Source organism: Mesoplodon mirus (assembly GCF_964341445.2).
Source record: "Mesoplodon mirus genome assembly, chromosome: 4".
NCBI classification, from domain to species: domain Eukaryota; kingdom Metazoa; phylum Chordata; class Mammalia; order Artiodactyla; family Ziphiidae; genus Mesoplodon; species Mesoplodon mirus.
The window spans coordinates 49,793,209-49,811,667 of record NC_138979.1 but is presented as its reverse complement, the minus strand read 5'-3'; the positions used below and the strand labels follow the sequence as shown (position 1 = coordinate 49,811,667).

At 44.7% G+C, this 18,459-nt stretch overlaps 1 protein-coding gene across 2 annotated transcripts in view; it reads left to right on the top strand.

Annotated features, from left to right (window-relative positions):
• MYO1E (myosin IE) overlaps nucleotides 1-17,952 on the top strand; it is a 206,799-nt gene extending 188,847 nt beyond the window's left edge. For both annotated transcript variants that reach the window (XM_082617102.1, XM_082617101.1), the window contains exons 26-28: nucleotides 499-700; nucleotides 12,457-12,626; nucleotides 16,864-17,952. In XM_082617102.1, coding sequence (XP_082473228.1) covers nucleotides 499-700; nucleotides 12,457-12,626; nucleotides 16,864-16,940 — 449 coding nt within the window. In that variant the 3' untranslated portion in view covers nucleotides 16,941-17,952. The remainder of the gene's footprint in view (nucleotides 1-498; nucleotides 701-12,456; nucleotides 12,627-16,863) is intronic.
• The last annotated feature ends 507 nt before the right edge of the window (nucleotides 17,953-18,459 follow it).

Genomic DNA, 18,459 nt, shown 5'->3' with positions numbered 1-18,459 from the left:
CCAATGGCCACATCTCCCCTGCCTGTGTGGAGTGCTCCCTTCACCTCCCACAGCAGGCTCCTGCAGAGGACACCCTGGACTGACCCCTTGAAAATGGATGTCCAGCTGTTTAAACAGCTGCCTGCCAGCCCTCTTGAATCACAACGTCATCATTTTTCTTAGACCCAAGAATGTGCCTCCCAACTAGTTGCAGACTTACCTTTCTTTGACCATTGGCTTCGAAACCCCTGAACATCTGGTGGTTCTAAAGTCAAGATCAACAAGAATGCATGAGCATCTGCTATGTTCCAGGCACTGGCCGGGCAGTGTACAATGTCTTGGGCTCTATTCCTCGCAAAATATGAGCAGTTATGCCCTTCCTTATTTCAGAAGGGGAAACTGAGGCCTGGCAAAGCTAAGTAACTCACTCTTGGCTAACGGGCTGAAAAAAATTTGGAGAGCCTTTAGCATAGGATCAGAAATTTTCTGCTTTGTTTTCTCCTCTTTCCCACTTTCTAGGCTACCATCAGAATGGAATCATTAAAAACCAGTTTGTGCCGCATCCCCACGTTGCTGGAAACCAGAGGTCAACTCAGAAGAGCCTGTGCCCTTCTATGGCTCGCCCACCCTTACCGCGACAACAGTCCGTTGGCTCAGACCGAGTGTCACAGACGCCGGAGAGCTTGGATTTCCTCAAGGTCCCAGACCAGGGTGCTGCAGGGTAAGAGCCCCACCTCCCATGGGTGAAACTCACGACCTCCATCTCCACCAGCCACACCAAGGCTCAAGGATTTGGGAGGCCATCCACACATGATTCTCAAGGTCGGTTTTCCACCCATGTGTGTTGTCATCCAGCCCCAAGGCTGTGAGGCCCTCGGTTGCCATTTTCTAAAAGTACAGGCAAGTTGATCCCACACACCTCATTCTCCAGAGAGGCCTTATCTCAGAAACGTCAGAAGAGGGGTCCCCTTCCACCCTGAGATCTGATCGCTCTGTGACCTTTTTTGCTCTCTGGGATGGTTAAGGAACAATGGGGGTTTCGATTTGTGTCTGTGCCTGAAGTTGCATAAACACAACAGCTCAAAGAGTCACTAGAAACATAAAGAATACCATCCCAGCATTCTATGAGATGCAGCTGTTTGGTTATGAGGACAAATCTTCAGAGCTTTAAAATGAGACCCTCTCCGCCTTTCTATAACAGAAAATGAAGAGGGGAAGAAAAGAAACCAAGGCTTTTTAGTTGGAGGAAGTAAAGATTCCTGGAACTCTGTGTAGATATTCAGTTATCAGTGTAAGAAGGGGGTTTGCTGGGTCCTGTGGAGTCACCAGGCATATCACTAGGGCCAACTTCAAGACGAGTGAACTCTGCCAGGGGATAGATTTTGGCACCAGTAAACAAAAGAACATTCCAGTAGCCCAAAGGTGAACTACCCTAGGATGTAAGGAGCACCTTGTCCCTGAAAGTATTCAGGCACAGGCTGGATGGAAATCACCAGGCTGGAGTATTATAGAGTGATGGTGTCACATAGCAGATAAGGATGAGAATCCTGTTTCAGCCCCTGTTACCTGTCTAACATTGGACCTGCTCCTAACCCTCTCTATGAGTTTTATTTTGCTTATCTGTACACTGAGTTAATACCACCAAGCTTGCAGGGTTGCTGGGGCCGGGTGGGGGACGAGAGAAAATCTACATAAAACACCTACCATGGTTCCACGCATGTAGGAGGCTACTCAGTCAGCTGTAGCTCGATGACGATGATGGTGGTGATGAAGCAATCATTATCTCATGGTGGATGAGCTAGTGACTTTTGAGGAATCTTCCGACTCTGCATGATTCTCAGTAGTTCTCTCTGCCTAACCCAATTGTGGGGTCACTGCAGCCCACTCTTCCCCTCCCTCCTGCCCACCTCCATTTTCTATTCTCACCATATCTATAGAATAATAAAGGACTTTCAAGTGTGATCAGGAGACTTGTGTACAAAATAGGGTAGTGCTGGGTGAGAGGCAAGAGCTCCTTCCTCTGGGTGGGCAGCCAGGCACCCATTCACCTCCAGGCCTTCTCAAAGACCGCAGAGCTCTTAGGAACTTTTCCAGACGTCACCAGGTTCTTTCCTGGTGTTCCTTTTCCCCTAGCAAGTCTTACCTCATTTTGGCTACAGAGAGGAAAGCACCTTGGTTTTATACAAATGGCCATCAGGAGAGTGGCTGCCACTTTCTATTAGATCTCTCTCTGTGCTCCCCCAACTCTTGCATAAGTAGCTCTATCCCACCAGTTCTAATGATCATGGTTTACCTGATTGGCTTGGTCTAAAGAGGAAGTTCTCACACTTTAATGTACACCAGAATCACCTGGAGAACCTCCTGGCCCACCTCCAGTATTTCTGATTCAGTAGGACCAGGGTAGGGGCCAAGAATTTGCATTTCTACCAAGTTCTGAAATGACGGTGATGCTGTTGATCCAGGGAGCACATTTTGAAAACCACTTGTCAAATCATTCTGATGAAACCAGGGAAGTTTTGTATGAAGGTGAATTGGAAGGGTGCTGTTGAGGCAACTGGAGCCTTACTCCGTAACCCAGGCCTATACTATTCAAATGGACGGAAGAAACTAAAATAATCCAACAAGACTTCCTGGGCCCAGTTTGATTTCCCGAAGTAGGCAGGGGTTTAAAACCAGTCAGCAGAATGCACCAAATCTCTTAGCTCTGTCTGCTAGCTTCCTACTTGCTTTGGTTTTGGCAAGCAAAACCATCTTTCCAGCCTGCTTTGCAAGTTACAGACTTGCACACCAGCCAGCTGGGAGCATCTGTCAGCCAAAAAGCAGGCAATTTAGGAACATTGTGTCTTAACCGAGGCTGCTCCCTTCCAGCCCTCAGCTGCGCTGTTCCCTATTTAAGTCTTATCACACCCTTTGCCACCTTTAGGCCTAAAAGATCAGGCATACGTGACGCTATTTTGGCAGTGGCTGTGAGGCTGGAAGGAGAAGGAACCTTCACAACCATCTACTAGGCAGTAAGATCTTCCTGTATGTAAAACTTGTGTATAAAACTCGTATGAGGCACACTGAGTCCTGTAGCTACAAGAATCCCAGCCAGCCTCCTCTTTGTACACTTAAATCTGCTGTGATGCAAATATTCCTTAAGAAATCATACTCTGATCAAAAGGCTGAGCTTTTTCTTTGTATTTATTTTCTAAAACACATAAAGTCAAAGTTAAAATAATTTCTAATGTGGCCAGAGACTTTAGACAAGCATTTCAGGGGCCTCGTGGTTACCTACATTCAACAGTTCTTCTTTGCCAAGAAAACATGAATTCCATTTATTCCGTGGGACGTTGCTGGAGCAAACAGGGACCTTTGGGGTCCCGAGCTTGTACGTTTCCACAGAGACGAAAGTTCCTGTTTACATTACAGTCCCAAATAGTGCCCTTGAATTTACCAACCTATAAAAGGGAGATTACCACCAAGTCTCCTTGGACTTTCAACTCTTGGGTTCATCTTTCCTTTCCCTCTCCCACCCTCAATGCACTTTTCTTTATAGACATATTTAGCATAAGCAGTCATCTCTTTTGGATCATGCAATGTGGATAAAATCAAATGGTGTAATTAGCACCTCAAGTTAATTCAGGAACGTCTTTGTCAGTTTATTTCGGGTTCAGTCGGTTTGGGTTTTATGTTTTTTGGGTTTTTTGTTTTGCTTTTGGAGAGAACATGAAGCCTTCACTAAATTAATTACCACCCCAACTGGATTCTTTACCCTTGCCATGCCATGTTTGTTGTCATTGTCATTATTATCATTGACCAAGAAAACTAAGATGTAGAAGGAATCATAATCTTGTAGTCCTTGAACATACCTTTTGAAGTCTGATTCAGGTTCAAGATCTCCCTGAGTCTCAGGGAAAGAGAACAGGTAAAGCAAGAATCCATATAAATAGTTCATTCATCAGCCTTTGCTCTGGCTTCACAGGAACACTTGATTTGCCAGTCAAGTGTGCTTTATATTTTCCCTCCTATAACTGAGATGTACATAATCTACCTCCAGTTCATTACTGGAGGCATTAAAACCCAGACTGGAAATGTTTTTTCTGTTGGCCTTTTTAATCCCGTGGTCCATTTCATGGGAGGACAACTTTAGGAAATTTCAAGATACTCCAGAGATTAATCCAACTGGAAGTTGGAGAAACAGAAAAATATTGAAAGTGCTCAGTGGTAGGGCTTCTGGCCATGCCACAAAAGAAGGATCGATAGAAAAATTTAAATGCTGCCTGTGTGTCTCTTGACAGGATTCTCCTAATGGAGCCATATTTTTCAAGGAGCTTAAAATTTCCAACAAGTGTCCAATAGCAGTATTTCTTAACCCATAATCTGCAGGAGCCGCAGCCATATCCTGGCCCAGGCAGACACGAAGCTTAGGAATTCCTGGCATCCGTTCCCAAATTTCCAGTAATGTTTATAGATTCAACCTTTTGGAACAGAGCATATTTTAAAGAGCCAATGAAATAAAATGCCATTATTTTCCTTCTTGGAATTTCAAGACATAAATTTCACATCTGCAGAACAAAGACGTGATATTTGAAAGCTTAATCCCAGCTCACCCTGTCATAGATGAGGCACACCCGGGTGTCCCAGAGGTGTGGAGACTGCAGAGAAGTTCACAGAAGGTGGCCTGGCCACGTGCAGAGAGCACAGATTCACACTGGCAAGGACTGGGTATGAGTCCCCGGTCATTTGTTCCTTCCTTCATTGATTCATGCATTGAATATTTACTGAACCATGTGCCTTCTGTGTGCCACGTGCTGGCCACATGGATTGTTTCACTAATTACCAGCTGACACCCTCGTGTATGTCACTTAATCCTCCTACACCTTGGTTTCCTTACCTATACTGTATAATAGAGCTAATAATCAGAAATGTAAAACCCAATCAGGGTTTCAGGAAGATTAAATAAGGGCTTTGTAAACTATAAAGCACAATGCAACTTGAAAGTTTATTTATATTTATTTTATGACTGTTTTTCATGTGGTTTGGTCTTGCAGGGAGATATTAATATTTTACCAGGATTGAGAAGTGGGTGTCCCCTGGCCCAGTGGCTTTACCCTCAAGAGCTCAAACCTCTGGCCTGCATAGAGCTCTAGACGCCATGAGGAGCTAAGCTTCAGGCACTGCTGGCTTTAATGGGGGGGGAATGGGCAGCCTAGCGAAGCCAAGACAAGGGGACGAGTCAGGGAGACACCCTCTCCCCATCCCGCTTCCCTGACACACACACATCTAATAGCCATGCTGCTCTCTGTGGGCTCAGAGCAACAGCAGAACACAGAGCTGAGAGGTAATATTGCAACAGACACTAGCTGCATTTCAATAACTAAATGAAGTCTAAAACTCCTTCTCCTGCTTTACTATTCCACAGTCTTTTTCTAGTTAAACCTCCTTTGCTCCAATCACTATAACAACCTACATCCCAGGAACAGAGCGAATGAACAATCCCTGACTTTACAGCGCTTTGTTGTCATTGATGTCACTTGGCGTTTTGTGTTCTTGTGGGCTTCTGGCCTCTTGTGAGACCAGGCAGCTGTCCACGAGGGCTCAGAGGTCGGTCGGCATCCTGATGTCTCAGGGCGAAGGCACCACTTGGTCTTCCCAGGCACTAAAACAGGGCTTTTCTAGCAGTGCAGGTTTTCACAAAGCAAACTGGGTATAATGTGCTTGATTACTCAGGAAACTTTGTGGTGTGGGTTATAATGTGACTGCATTAGATGTTTAATTCTCTACTCAGAAAAAGACCTGCTGTAAAAGCAAGGTGCTGTAGCCGAGCTTCTTCATGTGTTTCTTTTCTTAATGAAGAATAGACACAATAAAGTGGTAAATGTGTACAATCCCTTGGTATCCACAGGGGATTGGTTCACACACACACACACACACACACACACACACACGCCAGATACAAAAATCCATTCATGCTCAAGTCCCTTATATAATGTGGCATAGTATTTGGCATAGTATTTGCATATAACCTATGCACATCCTCCTGTGTACTATAAATCATCTCTAGGTTACTTATAATACTGAATACAACGTAAATGTTACGTAAATAGTTGCCCTGCCCAGCAAATTCTAGTTTTGCTTTTTAGAGCTTTCTGGAATTTTTTTCGGAATATTTTCCAATCTCAGTTGGTTAAATCTGTATCTGGGATGCAGAACCCATGGATGTGAAGGGCCAACTGTACAGATTACCTTGAAATGATGGGTCACATAGTAACAGGAAAACTAAATTACACTGTGCCAGAGTTACATACAATGAAACAACTGGATTTGCTCTGTGATGCAGAGTTTTATAACTGTATACCAGTGGCAATAGGAAAAATAACTTTGTCGTTGTGAGTCTGAAATTCTTACTCCTGCCCCCGTTATCCCAATGAAATAGTTGTTTTCAATCATGTGAGGTTTATTTGGGATACAAATGTCATAAAATGTGAGCACTACCAAAATTATCTAAATCCTGCATATCCATTACAAAATAAATCTAGGCAAAGCACTTTTAGATGAGTGAAAGTGAGTTATCATGAGGGTAGTGGAGGGACAGCAAGCGGTGTGCTGTGAACAACTAGCTCTCTGGGGACGAAAAGGCAGGAGCCGTAACATTTGTCAGTTTCTGCTCACTGTGGCCGATTTCAAGCTACCAGGGTGACTACCCCTGGTCCCAGAGCTGGGGGGAGATGTACAGTCTCCCACTGTCCTATGGTGTTCCCACCACAGGTAGGCAGCAGACATTAATAACTTCAAAAGCATGGAGAGATGTAAAATGCGGTAAGATAATTAGGTAGGGTCAGATTATGAGTATTTGTTGCCTTTGCTTTTAATATAATTTATTCAGTTAAATGTGTTCAATTTCATCTTTAATAATGACTCTGTTTAACAACTGACCACAAAACTCCTGAAAGCGTAACAACCCTCTCTCACAGGCTGGGCTGAGCCAGTTCCTGCTCCCTGGGCACGGGGGTCTTGTTTGCTGTGTAAGAAAATCTCAATCCCTTTTTCTTGGCTGTAAGTGGAGTCAACCAGCACCTAAAAGACCTTGATAATTTCTGGCAGCTGGTAGAAAGCCATCCTCTCTCCTCATTATTGACTGCACAGGATCGCCACCTAGTGGTGGAAGGAGATTGGACTGAAGGCTGAGTCTGTCAAACAGAGCTGGGAAAATGGCTGTTCTTACAGGCTGATTCCTGTGGTGCTTTCCAGATCCACAGTATGGTGAATGGAGAGAGTGATCGCCCCATCGGGTCAGGCTTCCTGTGTCCCATGGTACATCTGACTGTAGGGATCTTGTTGAGAACACTCTGTAAAGCCTTCTTAGAATTAGAAGAAGGGCCTGGGCCATTGCCGGAATTCCCTCTTTTTACCCCGTGAAGACACTGATCCCTAAAGAGGTGAAGTGATGACCCCAAGTCACATGCCAGCGGGTGTCAGAACTGGGCCTCAAACCCAGTGCACTGACTCTGACTCTTAAGCCACTGTCCCTTCTGCTACTCCCTCAGAACATGCAGGTTGAGGCCACACAGTCTTCCTGGGCCTGGCCCGCATGGAATCTACTGCCCTGCCAGGGAGTCAGCTGGTACAGGCCCCTGTCCCACTGCATTGACCCCCTGCTCTGAGCAGGTGCAGGCTACCAGAGGATGCTGCCCGGGGTGAAACAAGACCCAGAGGCTGAGCAGGAGTTAGCAGCGATGGTTAGGGGGTGGGGAGCATGGCCAGACCATGGGGCCAGAAAGGTCAGTGTGGCTGGAGCTCTGGGAGCCTGCTACGTGTGCATCATGCCATCCACTGATGAAGCCAGCAGGAAATTCCAGGAACCTAGGTCAGTCATTTCGCGGGAATTGTTATGAGGTTAAATGAGGCAACATCTGAAAATGCCCAGCACAGTACCTTGCCCAGAGCTCCAGGCAGGGGTTCCCAGACCACACCCCACCTGTCAACACTCACAAGAAGAGTGAGGACATGCTTAGATGTGAGAATGAGGCAGGAGTGACCAGTGAGAAGGCGGGCTTTGCTGTAACTGGCTCACTTTGCGAAGGTGCTGCCCTACTGGAGCAGTTGTACCCTTTCCTGGTTACAGAGGACATTTAAAAAGGAAGAAGCCAGACAGTGGTTACCTTGGGATTGTCTAAGCAGCCCCTTTCCTGATGCAAAATGCAGAGCTGTTCTCCACCTCCACGTCCATTCCCCATCAAACACAGTCCCCCAGTCCACACTCTGCTCCCCAGCAAACAACACCCCATCTCAAAGCTACCTGGAATCTCCCCTCTCCCAACTGTGGAGTGCTGTGAGCCCCATTCAGCCAAGGGATAAATGACCAGATGACTTTACACTGCATGGTAGCAGTTGTCCAGGGACAATCAAGCCAACTGTTGCCAAGAGTTTACTGTACATGGGAACCCAAATCCCCCAGTAATCCCTGAGGTTTTACTTTTGATTGGTTTTACTGAGGAAGTAGGCTCTGATGCCTTAGGATCAAAGGCCATGAAGCGGCTGTGTTCACACAGGTGTTTAAATGGTCCCCTCCCCTCCATCCTCTCCACTATGTCCCGTATCCTGGGTGGGACACTCAGCAGCTGCTTGTGTACAAGCTGGCTGAGCTCACTCTGGGTATCAGGAGTGCACTTCAGAGCCCAAAGAGGCCCATGCAATTTACTTTCTTTTTTTTAAAGCAGCTTTTTTGAGATATAATTTACATACCATAAAATCAGCCCATTCAAAGTACAATACAATTCAACAGGGACTTCCCTCATGGTCCAGTGGTTAAGGCTCTGCACTTCCACTGCAGGGGGCACGGGTTCGATCCCGTGTCGGGGAACTAAGATCCCACATGCCTCATGGCGCGGCCAAAAAAAAGTACAATTCAACAGCTTTTAGTATAGTCACAGAGTTGTGCAACCATCATCATAATCTAACTTAGGAAGATTTTCATTATCCCCAAAAGAACCCTTCTTCCCCTTAGCAGTCATTCCCCCATCCCCCGGCCCTACGCAACCACTAATCTACTTTCTGTCAGTATAGATAAGCCGTTTCCGGACATTTCATATAAATAGGATCATCCTTCTTTTGTTAAATTTACTCCTAAGTATTATATTCTCTTTGTGTATTGTAAATGAAATTGTTTTCTCAATTGCATTTCTGAATTGTTCATTGCTAGTGCATAGAAATAGAGCTGATTATTTTTTTATTATTTATATTTTGGCTGTGTTGGGTCTTTGTTGCTGCACATGGGCTTTCTCTAGTTGCAGCGAGTGGAGGCTACTCTTGGTTGTGGTGCGCGGGCTTCTCATTGCACTGGCTTCTCTTTGTTGCGGAGCATGGGCTCTAGGCGCGCAGGCTTCAGTAGCTGCAGCACACAGGCTCAGTAGTTGTGGCATGCGGGCCCTAGAGCACGTGGACATCAGTGGTTGCGGCTTGTGGGCTCAGTAGTTGTGGCGCACAGGCTTAGTTTCTCCGCAGCATGTGGGATCTTCTCGGACCAGGGCTCGAACCCGTGTCCCCTGCATTGGCAGGAGGATTCTTAACCACCGTGCCACCAGGGAAGTCCCCAGATAATTTTTATATATTGATCTTGTGTTCTGTAATCTTGCTGAATCTTTTTATTCTAATAGTTTTTTTTTTTAGTGTATTTCTTAGGATTTTCTATGTGCAAGATCATCTCATCTGCAAATAGAGGTATTTTCACTTCTTTTCTAATCTGTATGACTTTTATTATTCTTGACTAATGGCTCTGGCTAGAGCTTCCAGTGGGTATTGAACAGAAGTGGTGAGCTAACACCTGTGTTTTGTTCCTGATCTTAGGGGGAAAGTATATTTGTCACCAGCAAATATGATGTAGGCTAGGAGTATGTGGACAGGGGTCCTAACCCCAACCAGGGGCCAGACTTCCATGAAGAGAGTTAGGAAGATGCCAGTGTGGCCTGCAGCAGGATGGGAGGCTGGGAGCCAGCAGTGCCACACCTGACAGGGACTTTGTAGGCCAAGAGCAGAGAGAAGCTGTTAGAAGGATTTTCAGTGGAGGGTGAGGTAAACTAATAAATGCTGAGCTGGGGTGATGTTCAGGGAGCCTTGAAAGGAAGCAACTGGCAGGAAAGACATGAAGAGGGAGGAACTGGGTGACCTCCATCAAAGATGGAGGCAGATGGGCAGAGGAGCGAGCAGGGAGACTCTCGGGAAGGCTGCAGGCAGGATGGCCCTTCTTTTCAGAGGGTCATCCCGCTTTGCCTCCATGCTAAGAGGCCCCCCTGCCCAGAGAATGCACCTAAGTCCCAATACTCTTGGGCTCCAGACACCCCATCAACCTGTATTCTCCCCTGGACATAAGAGAGGCCAACTCTTCATCTATGAATATTGGGTGAGTGTATGTGTGTGCACACACGTAAGCCTGGACACACACGTGTGCATATGTGCACGTACCCTCCCAACCCTGTTCCCTGGAACTGCCAGAGTGGAGGCTTCCTCCCTCCCAGGGTGTTCTAATGCACACACCACAGCCCCAGCCCCTCCATCCCTTGTTACTGGGAAATCAGATGACTTCTGGTATCCAGGCTAATGGCTCTTATTAACCAAATGCTGACACATCCCTAATATATAGGTTGCTTAATTAAAAACCTGCTTGTCCAGCCAGCTTTCAGAGAAGCAAGCACTTCCCAAGCAGGGAATGGGGATTTCCAATAGACTAGAAAGGAAATGATGTCATGCTAATGAACTATACAATGCTTTTCCTCTTCCATGAAAGAAAGCGTCTGGTGGGGGTGGGAAGGTGGGGACAGGGTTGATCTGAGAAGAGTGGAGCCTGAGTTACCTTGGGGTTTGCTCCCTCCTACTCAGGGAACCCCCAACCCCTGCTGGGGACAGCTAGCAGACAGTAACCCCTCACCCCCAGCCAACCCCCTAGTGATCCGACTTGCTCATCAGCAGCCAGCAGCATCTATTATCACAGGACCTCAGCAAGGACAATGAGGCTCTGGCCTCTTTAGAGCACAGCTCAAAACTGGGTGTGCTTTTTCCTTCCAGAGCTCAAGCCCCAGGAAATACCCTCCCCTTTCCTCCCACCTCCCACAGGTGTTAACAGGCCCAGCCAGACCTAACAGCCAGCCCCACAATGTTGAGTTCAGCCCAGGCCCTCTTAGAAGAAATCTTAAGTTTCTTTCGTAAGTGAATGAATGTAGGCTTCACTTTGGTTAGTCCTTAAGGTAAGGGGGAGGGGGACTGTTTGCTATATTTCTATTTCCTAAATGCATTCTCTAAATGCTTTTCATGAACATATTTAATAAATGGTTGTTCCAGATATTTTTAAATATCTCACTGACTAGGACCAACCTAGAGTTACATGCCTTTGAGACAATGTATGAATGGTGACTGGAGGCTACACAGGTTGTAGAAAGAATACATTTAAAGCTAGAAGGCCTAGATTAGGGTCTCAAGCTGGAGATATTTTTGATGATCATGACCAGGGAGGGGAGGTGCTACTGGCATCCCAGGGGTAAAGGCGGGAGATGTTGCTTAACACCCTACAGTGCACAGAACAGCCTCCGCAGCAAAGTGTCCGTAGTGCTGATGTTGAGAAATTACTTTGGATAAACTTTTGCACAAGAACATTCATAGCAGCACTTTTTTGTAATGAAATTGGAATCATCCCAAATGACCATCAACAATGTACTGGATAAGTAAATTGTGAGATATTCATGCAATGGAATAGTAAGTATAAAGCAATGAGAATGAATGAATCAAACTACATGCATCAACAGTGTTCATCTCAAAAATGGAGCGAATGAGGGGATTCCCTGGCAGTCCAGTGGTTAGGACTCGGTGCTTTCAGTGCCGTGGCCCATGTTCAATCCCTGGTCAGGGAACTAAGATCCCAAAAGCCACACAGTGCGGCTGGGAAAAAAAAATGGAGCAAGTGATAGTGGCATGTGATTCATTTCATATAGTTAAAAAACAGACAAACTACAAGTATTGTTTAGGGATACGTATGTGCATGGTAAAACTACAAAGCAAAGCAGAATTATTAATACAAAATGCAAGCTAGGGGTTCATTCTGGGAGGGATTTCAGTTGAGGAGAGGCACCTGCAGGCTTCTATGGCAAAGTTCTGTTTCAAAGGTTGAGGAAGGGGGATAGATACATGACTATTTATTTTATTATCATTTAGATGTATGTTTTATAAACTTTGGTAGGAATATGTGTCTTGCTCACATTTCCTTCTATGCTGGGAACACAGCAACAGAGGCTAATGTTTATGAAGAGCTAGCTACGTGCTTTTGCAATGACCTTGTCAGGGAGGGTGTTTTACTCTCCGAGAAAGTTTAGGAAGCGACATGTCCTTCTAAGGGTAGGGCTGGACTTGAACTTGAGCTGGCCAGTGCTGGCCCCATGCTCCAAACTACCGTGTGGCCCTGCTGCCTCCTGTTGGGTCCCTTCTCACCTGCCTCCACTCTTTCCACAGGGTCCGGAGACAAACCACCAGCCGGCCTCCCCCAGCAGGGGGCAGACCCAAGCCCCAGCCCAAGCCCAAGCCTCAGGTGCCACAGTGCAAGGCTCTGTATGCCTATGATGCTCAGGACACAGACGAACTCAGCTTCAATGCCAATGACGTTATCGATATTATCAAAGAAGGTAAGTGCATGGCTGGCTGGGACAGCCTCCAAAAAGCATATGGTTATATTGCTATAAAAACTAGTATAAATGTGAAAGGAATTTATGGGCTCCTCTCACTGAAACTTGCAGAGGTAGGTCAGGTTTCAGGCTGATCAAGACTCCAGCTTCATTTTAAAAAAATACTTCTTTCAGCTCTGCCCTCTTCTTTGTATCTGTTCCCTCCTCAGGCTGTTTTTCCTCATGGTAGCAAAAAGGCTGCATCAGTTCCAGGCCAACGGATCAAACCATCTCTGAAATCCACTTTACCTCTGAAACTTCTCTTAGCCATTGGACAAAAGTCCCCGCTTTCCCCCAGATTGGACCAAATTGGTCATGTACCCATTCCTGAATCAATCTCTGTAGCAAGGAAAAGGCTGTACCCCAAGTGGGTTAGACCTGGCAGGGACTGTCTGAGGTAATGGGAGTTAGGCCTCTCCCACCCAGATTTCATGGCCTCCTCCTAATGAAGGTAGATGGAATGGAAGCCAGGGAGACAACTTGTAACATCTATTATAAAAGTGGTCTGTGGTCTTGGCTGAATACTTTATTAATTCGGTAAAGACGATAAGTTAGAATATAATATACATATAATCAAACATTATTCCTTATGGAAGCATAAAAAACAAAGATAACTCTTAACTTAGGATGTTAGAAAAAGCCTCATGAATGAAATGGCATTTGCGGTGAGGGATGGGAAGACTGACAGAGAGAGGAGCCATGGAGGCTAGAAAGAGTGGGCCCTTTTAGGAAAATGAGCCGACACTCAACCCAGGTGCAGAACCCCTGAGGAGAGGTCATGGGGGATGAGAGGAAGCCAGAGTGGCCTGGTCCTAGAGGCCCTGGGTGTCAGGCTCAAGGCAAGTTGTCAAGACAGAGTAGAGCCATCCAAGGTGTATGAGCAGAGCAAGGACAACCTGAGTGGACAGTGGTCCATGGCAGGGCTAGCTTTTGGGAAGAGGTAGCCGAGGGCAGTTCTAGGAATCACCTGGGCTCACTCCCAGGAGAATTCCAGGTCCCCAGACCAACCTCCTTCTAAACGTTCTCTGGGTGCTCTTTTTATCTCCTTTAGCCATCTGGTTTTCTACAGGTGTTAATATTTTAAGTCATTTAGTATCCTCCTTCAAAAGTTGGAATAAAAAAAGTACTGAAATAAACTCTTAGTAATACAAACAGGATTTTTATCTCCAGCTTTGTTTAGCAAAAATATGGGAAATGACCTAATATCCAGTGATGGGGATTAGTTTAATAAGCTTTGCTATATCCATTCAATAAACTTTGATGCAAAAATTTTTATGTTAAAGATAATGATGCAAAAGTAATACATTATTGAAATGGAAAAATGTTCATGGAGAAAAGGAAAAAGTTAGGTTAGCGACTGTGGACTACAGTCTCATTTTTGTAAAAATACACAACACATGGAGTAGACAAATGTTTTCTAAAACATTTTTAAAAATAGAAAATGTTAAAGTGGTCTCCTTAAGTGTTAAACTTTAAGTATTACTTTCTTTTCACTTCTCAATATTTTCAGAATTTTCTAGAAATAACATGTACTGGATATAATTAAAACATATATTTGTGTAAAATGTAGAGTCCTAAAAGTTACCAAAACATGCTATAAATTACTGCTGTAATTTAAACAGTGTGGTGTGAGTGCAGGAATTGACATATAGATACAAAGGATAGAATAGCATTCAGAAGCAGACCCTGTGTGCATAGGTATTTAACAGATGATAAATGTGGCATTTGAAATCGGGAAAGGGTAGACAGTTACTTTCCATTTTGAAAAGAAAATAGTTTCATCTCTGCCTCATACACAAAATAAATATCAGATAAATTAAAGATCTAAAACTATATAATTAAATTACAAAAGTCTTAGAAGGAAACCTAGAATATTATATTAATCTTTGGGTGGGAAAAGTCTTCCTATGGAAGATGTCAAACTCAAAAACCATATGGGATTTAACCTCATAAAAAGGCTAAATTAAAACCTATATGGTGAATAGCACTGGGAACAAAGTTAAATTATGGAAAACAGACTAGGCAAAAATGTTTTACATATATAAATAGCTCTTCCATGTAAATAATACAAATAATCCAGCCCCAAAGTGGACAAAGGCTATTGAGGCAATCAGTGCACAGCAGAGCCTCCTTAACCATCAGGGAAGTGCAAAGCAAAGCATTTCACCTGTGATATCAGCAAAGATTAAAATATGAGAGGGACTTCCCTGGCGGTCCAGTGGTTAGGAGTCAGTGCTTTCACTGCCCGGGCCCCAGGTTCAATCCCTGGTCTGGGAACTAAGGTCCCGCAAGCTGCGGGATGAGGCCAAAAAAAAAAAAAAAAGTGAGAGGTCACATTCCCTAATCCAAATCCTTCGAGCTAACTGAGTTTCAGAAATCAGAGATGGGAGCTTTTTTATAGTATGTAACACCCCTTGAGGGTCCCAGGGAAACAGCTTAGATCAGCCTCAGTATTTCTGCTGTGGAACCTAAGAGCATTCACATGCAGTGGAAAGAGACATCATAAACAAGCCCATGTCAGTCAGTTCAGGTCAAGTTTTCCCATGAAATGAGTTACAGAAAACTTAATTTTCAGAACTTTCTGGATTTTGCCATTGCAAATAAAGTGTGGAGTGTAATATCTTTCGTTAGTCAGGGAAATAGGTACCTCCTTTCACTATTTACTGCTGGAATAGACTTTTAGGAAGGAAATTTAACAGTATTTATCAAAATTGTAAAATCCCCATATCAAAATGATTACTTTGGATTTATATATTAACCCCTTCCCCCAAGATAAGTCCCAAATAAATTAATATTTACATGTGTAAAAGAAACATAAAAGTCCTAGAAGTAAGTATAGAAGAGTTTTCTTTTTTAATACTGTCAGTGTGGGAAAGGATTTCTAAAAGTGATAGAAAACTAAGAAGCTGTAAAATCATCATCTGATTCAACTGCTCAAATATTAAAATATAAAAATTTAATAAGAATTGGAAGAGGGATATTTGTAACTCATATGACAGATTCACTAGTATATAAAGAACTCCTAATCAACAAGATAAGAGACCAGCAACCAATAGAAAAATAGGCAAATAATATGAACAGTGGAATATAAGCAGCTATAGAATACAGAAGCTCTTTATATACAGATATGAAATGATCTGTAGTATGTATTATTAAGGTTTAAAAAGTACAGAACATGTAGTATGCTATCACTTGTGTACAAAAGAGGGTTTTTTTGTTTGTTTGAATAAATGCCTTTATAGACATGAAATATCTCTGGAAGAAAGTGCAAGAAATAGGTAATACTGCTTGCCCTCAAAGAAGGGATCTGGGTAGCTGTTTTCACTGTTTATCGTTTTGTACTTTTGCAAGTACACATGAAAGTATTACCTATTACAAAAAATAATTAGATTTTCTTACAAAGGATACTAGAAGGTGCATATTCTTTGATCCAAGAATCTATCCTATAGAACTGCTTGCACGTGGGCATAAAGATATATGTGTGGACATTTATTGCATTAACAATGAAAAATTGGGGAACAAATGTCCATCAATAAGGGAATGTTATATAAAATTTGGTATGCGATGCAGCTGTTTAAAAAATGAGATTCATGGAAAGATTATTGAGTATTGAAAAGCAAGATGCAGAATGGCCTGTTTAAAATGAATGTGTGTGTTTATAATCACAGAAAAATATATACCAAATTTCTGCTGAAGGGACTGGGATTAAGCTGGGAAGTAATTACGGTCAAGTGTTGCAGATCAGTTCTTCCAGAAAGGCTGTGAGGTGGAGTGAGGAGTGTGAAAGATGCAGTGGGGGAATAGCCACTGTCAAAGAAAAGGGGGGAAGCAGGATTAGAGCCATCTGACCACAAGGCGACCTCACAGTCTGCCGGCCCAGCAGCTGCTCCAGAGCCGGGACTGCTCACAGGGGAGGCTGGAAGGCTTAGGCCCCGAGAGAAGCAATGTCTCAAAGGCAGGGCAGATCCCACAGGGCCGAGAGCTGGAGACTGGCAGCAAAACCTCACATCTGGGCAGCGGGTTCTGCTGGAACGGGGCCTGAGTGGCACATTTGCATGTCTAATTTTCATTAAAATTAAGAAGGGAAAGAACATGGATGGAGCCCTTTGCCCGTGGGATGCACCCACATGAGCAGAGTGCATCTGGCCTGGGCAGAAAGCCTTGCTCACCGTCACCTCCACCATCTGTGTCCCTGCAGATCCTTCTGGCTGGTGGACCGGGCGGCTACGAGGCAAGCAGGGCCTGTTCCCCAACAACTACGTGACCAAGATCTGAGGCACAGACTCTGATGCACAGGACGAAGGAACTTCAGGCACAGACAGGGGAGGGGACATTTGGGGGCTCTCCTTCTGATCCATAGTGAGCAATTGCTTCTGCAAGGCCTGGAGCTATTCTGGCATCTTGCCCATGGAGGACTTCCAAAAGCTGGGCTGGGGACAGGGAGTGTCACTCCATAAATGATCCTAAAAGGTAGCCTATTCATAGGAACCCCGGAGGGCAAACCAAGCACCCACTCAGATTTATTTATTCTATTTAAACCTGGTGAGAGGACAGGTGGGGTCCACTGAGACCTTGCTGACTCTAACAAAATAGCACCTGCTCACTCACCAGGCCCAGGGAATGGCTGTAGGCGGCCACTGACAAGTGCCTTTAGTTGAAGAGCACATTTCTTTCATCCCTCTTTTCATTACCTGACGTACACATTCCTCGGCCACCTTCCCTCAGGGAAGACCCACTCTCTGCAGGTGGGGCTTGGCGTGAGCAGGCACTTCCCGTGCAAATGTCAAGGGCCCGCTGAGCCCGCAGGTGCAGTGGGTGCTGGTTTACACTTTGCTGGGCCGCAGGGGCTGAGGCTGGGCTGTCGGCCAGGCTTTCTCTGGGTCTTCAGTTGGAATGTGGCTGGCCCATGTTGGTTTTTGTGTTTAATGCTGTACCTATTACAAGAAGGTTCTCTTTTTTTCGAGCTGTACATTTATAAAAACAGATCATATACTGTATATATAAAAAATCTCAAGATGATAGAAACATGTATGAATGTACTAAGTAGTATTCCACTGTACTTATTCATAAGATAGGATTTATTACAAAACTCACACCAGGTACTTACAGTTGTGCACTACTCCTTTTCAACTATAGAATCAGTGTTACTGCTTTCTAGCTCAATCCCTGCAAACCCTTCCCAACCCTCTCCTGTAGGTAATTTTCCTCTGCTGGCCCCCAACCCCATGTCTCCTCCCCCTACCTCCTAAATAAAATAAAGGAATCAGTGAACCACCTTGTTCTTTCATGACGTCTGTCTGGCTTGGATTGTGTCCACTGCCACAAGAGAAGGTATGTTGAAGTCCTAACCCCTAGCACCTTACTTGGAAATAGGGTCTTTACAGAGGTAATTAAGTTAAAATGGGGTCATTACTGAGGGCCCTAATCCAGTACAACTGGTATCCTGATAAAAAGAGATTTGGACACAGATCAATCAACACACAGAGAAGGAGAAGATGAGGTGAAGAGTCAGCCACCTGCAAGCCAAGGGAGGGGGCTTGGAACAGATCCTCAAAGCCCTCAGAGGAAACCGTTCCTGCCAACACCTGCATGTTGGACTTCCACCCTCTGCAATGGTAAGGCAGTAAATTTCTGCTGGTAAGCCACCCAGTCTGCAGTACTTAATTAAGGCAGCCCTAGCACACCAAGGCAGTGTTTACTGCAGTAGTAGTGAAAAGCTGGAAACATTGTCATATCCATCAATAAGGAAATGGTCATAGGGGTACCATCACTTCTTAATCGCTCCTTCTCCCAG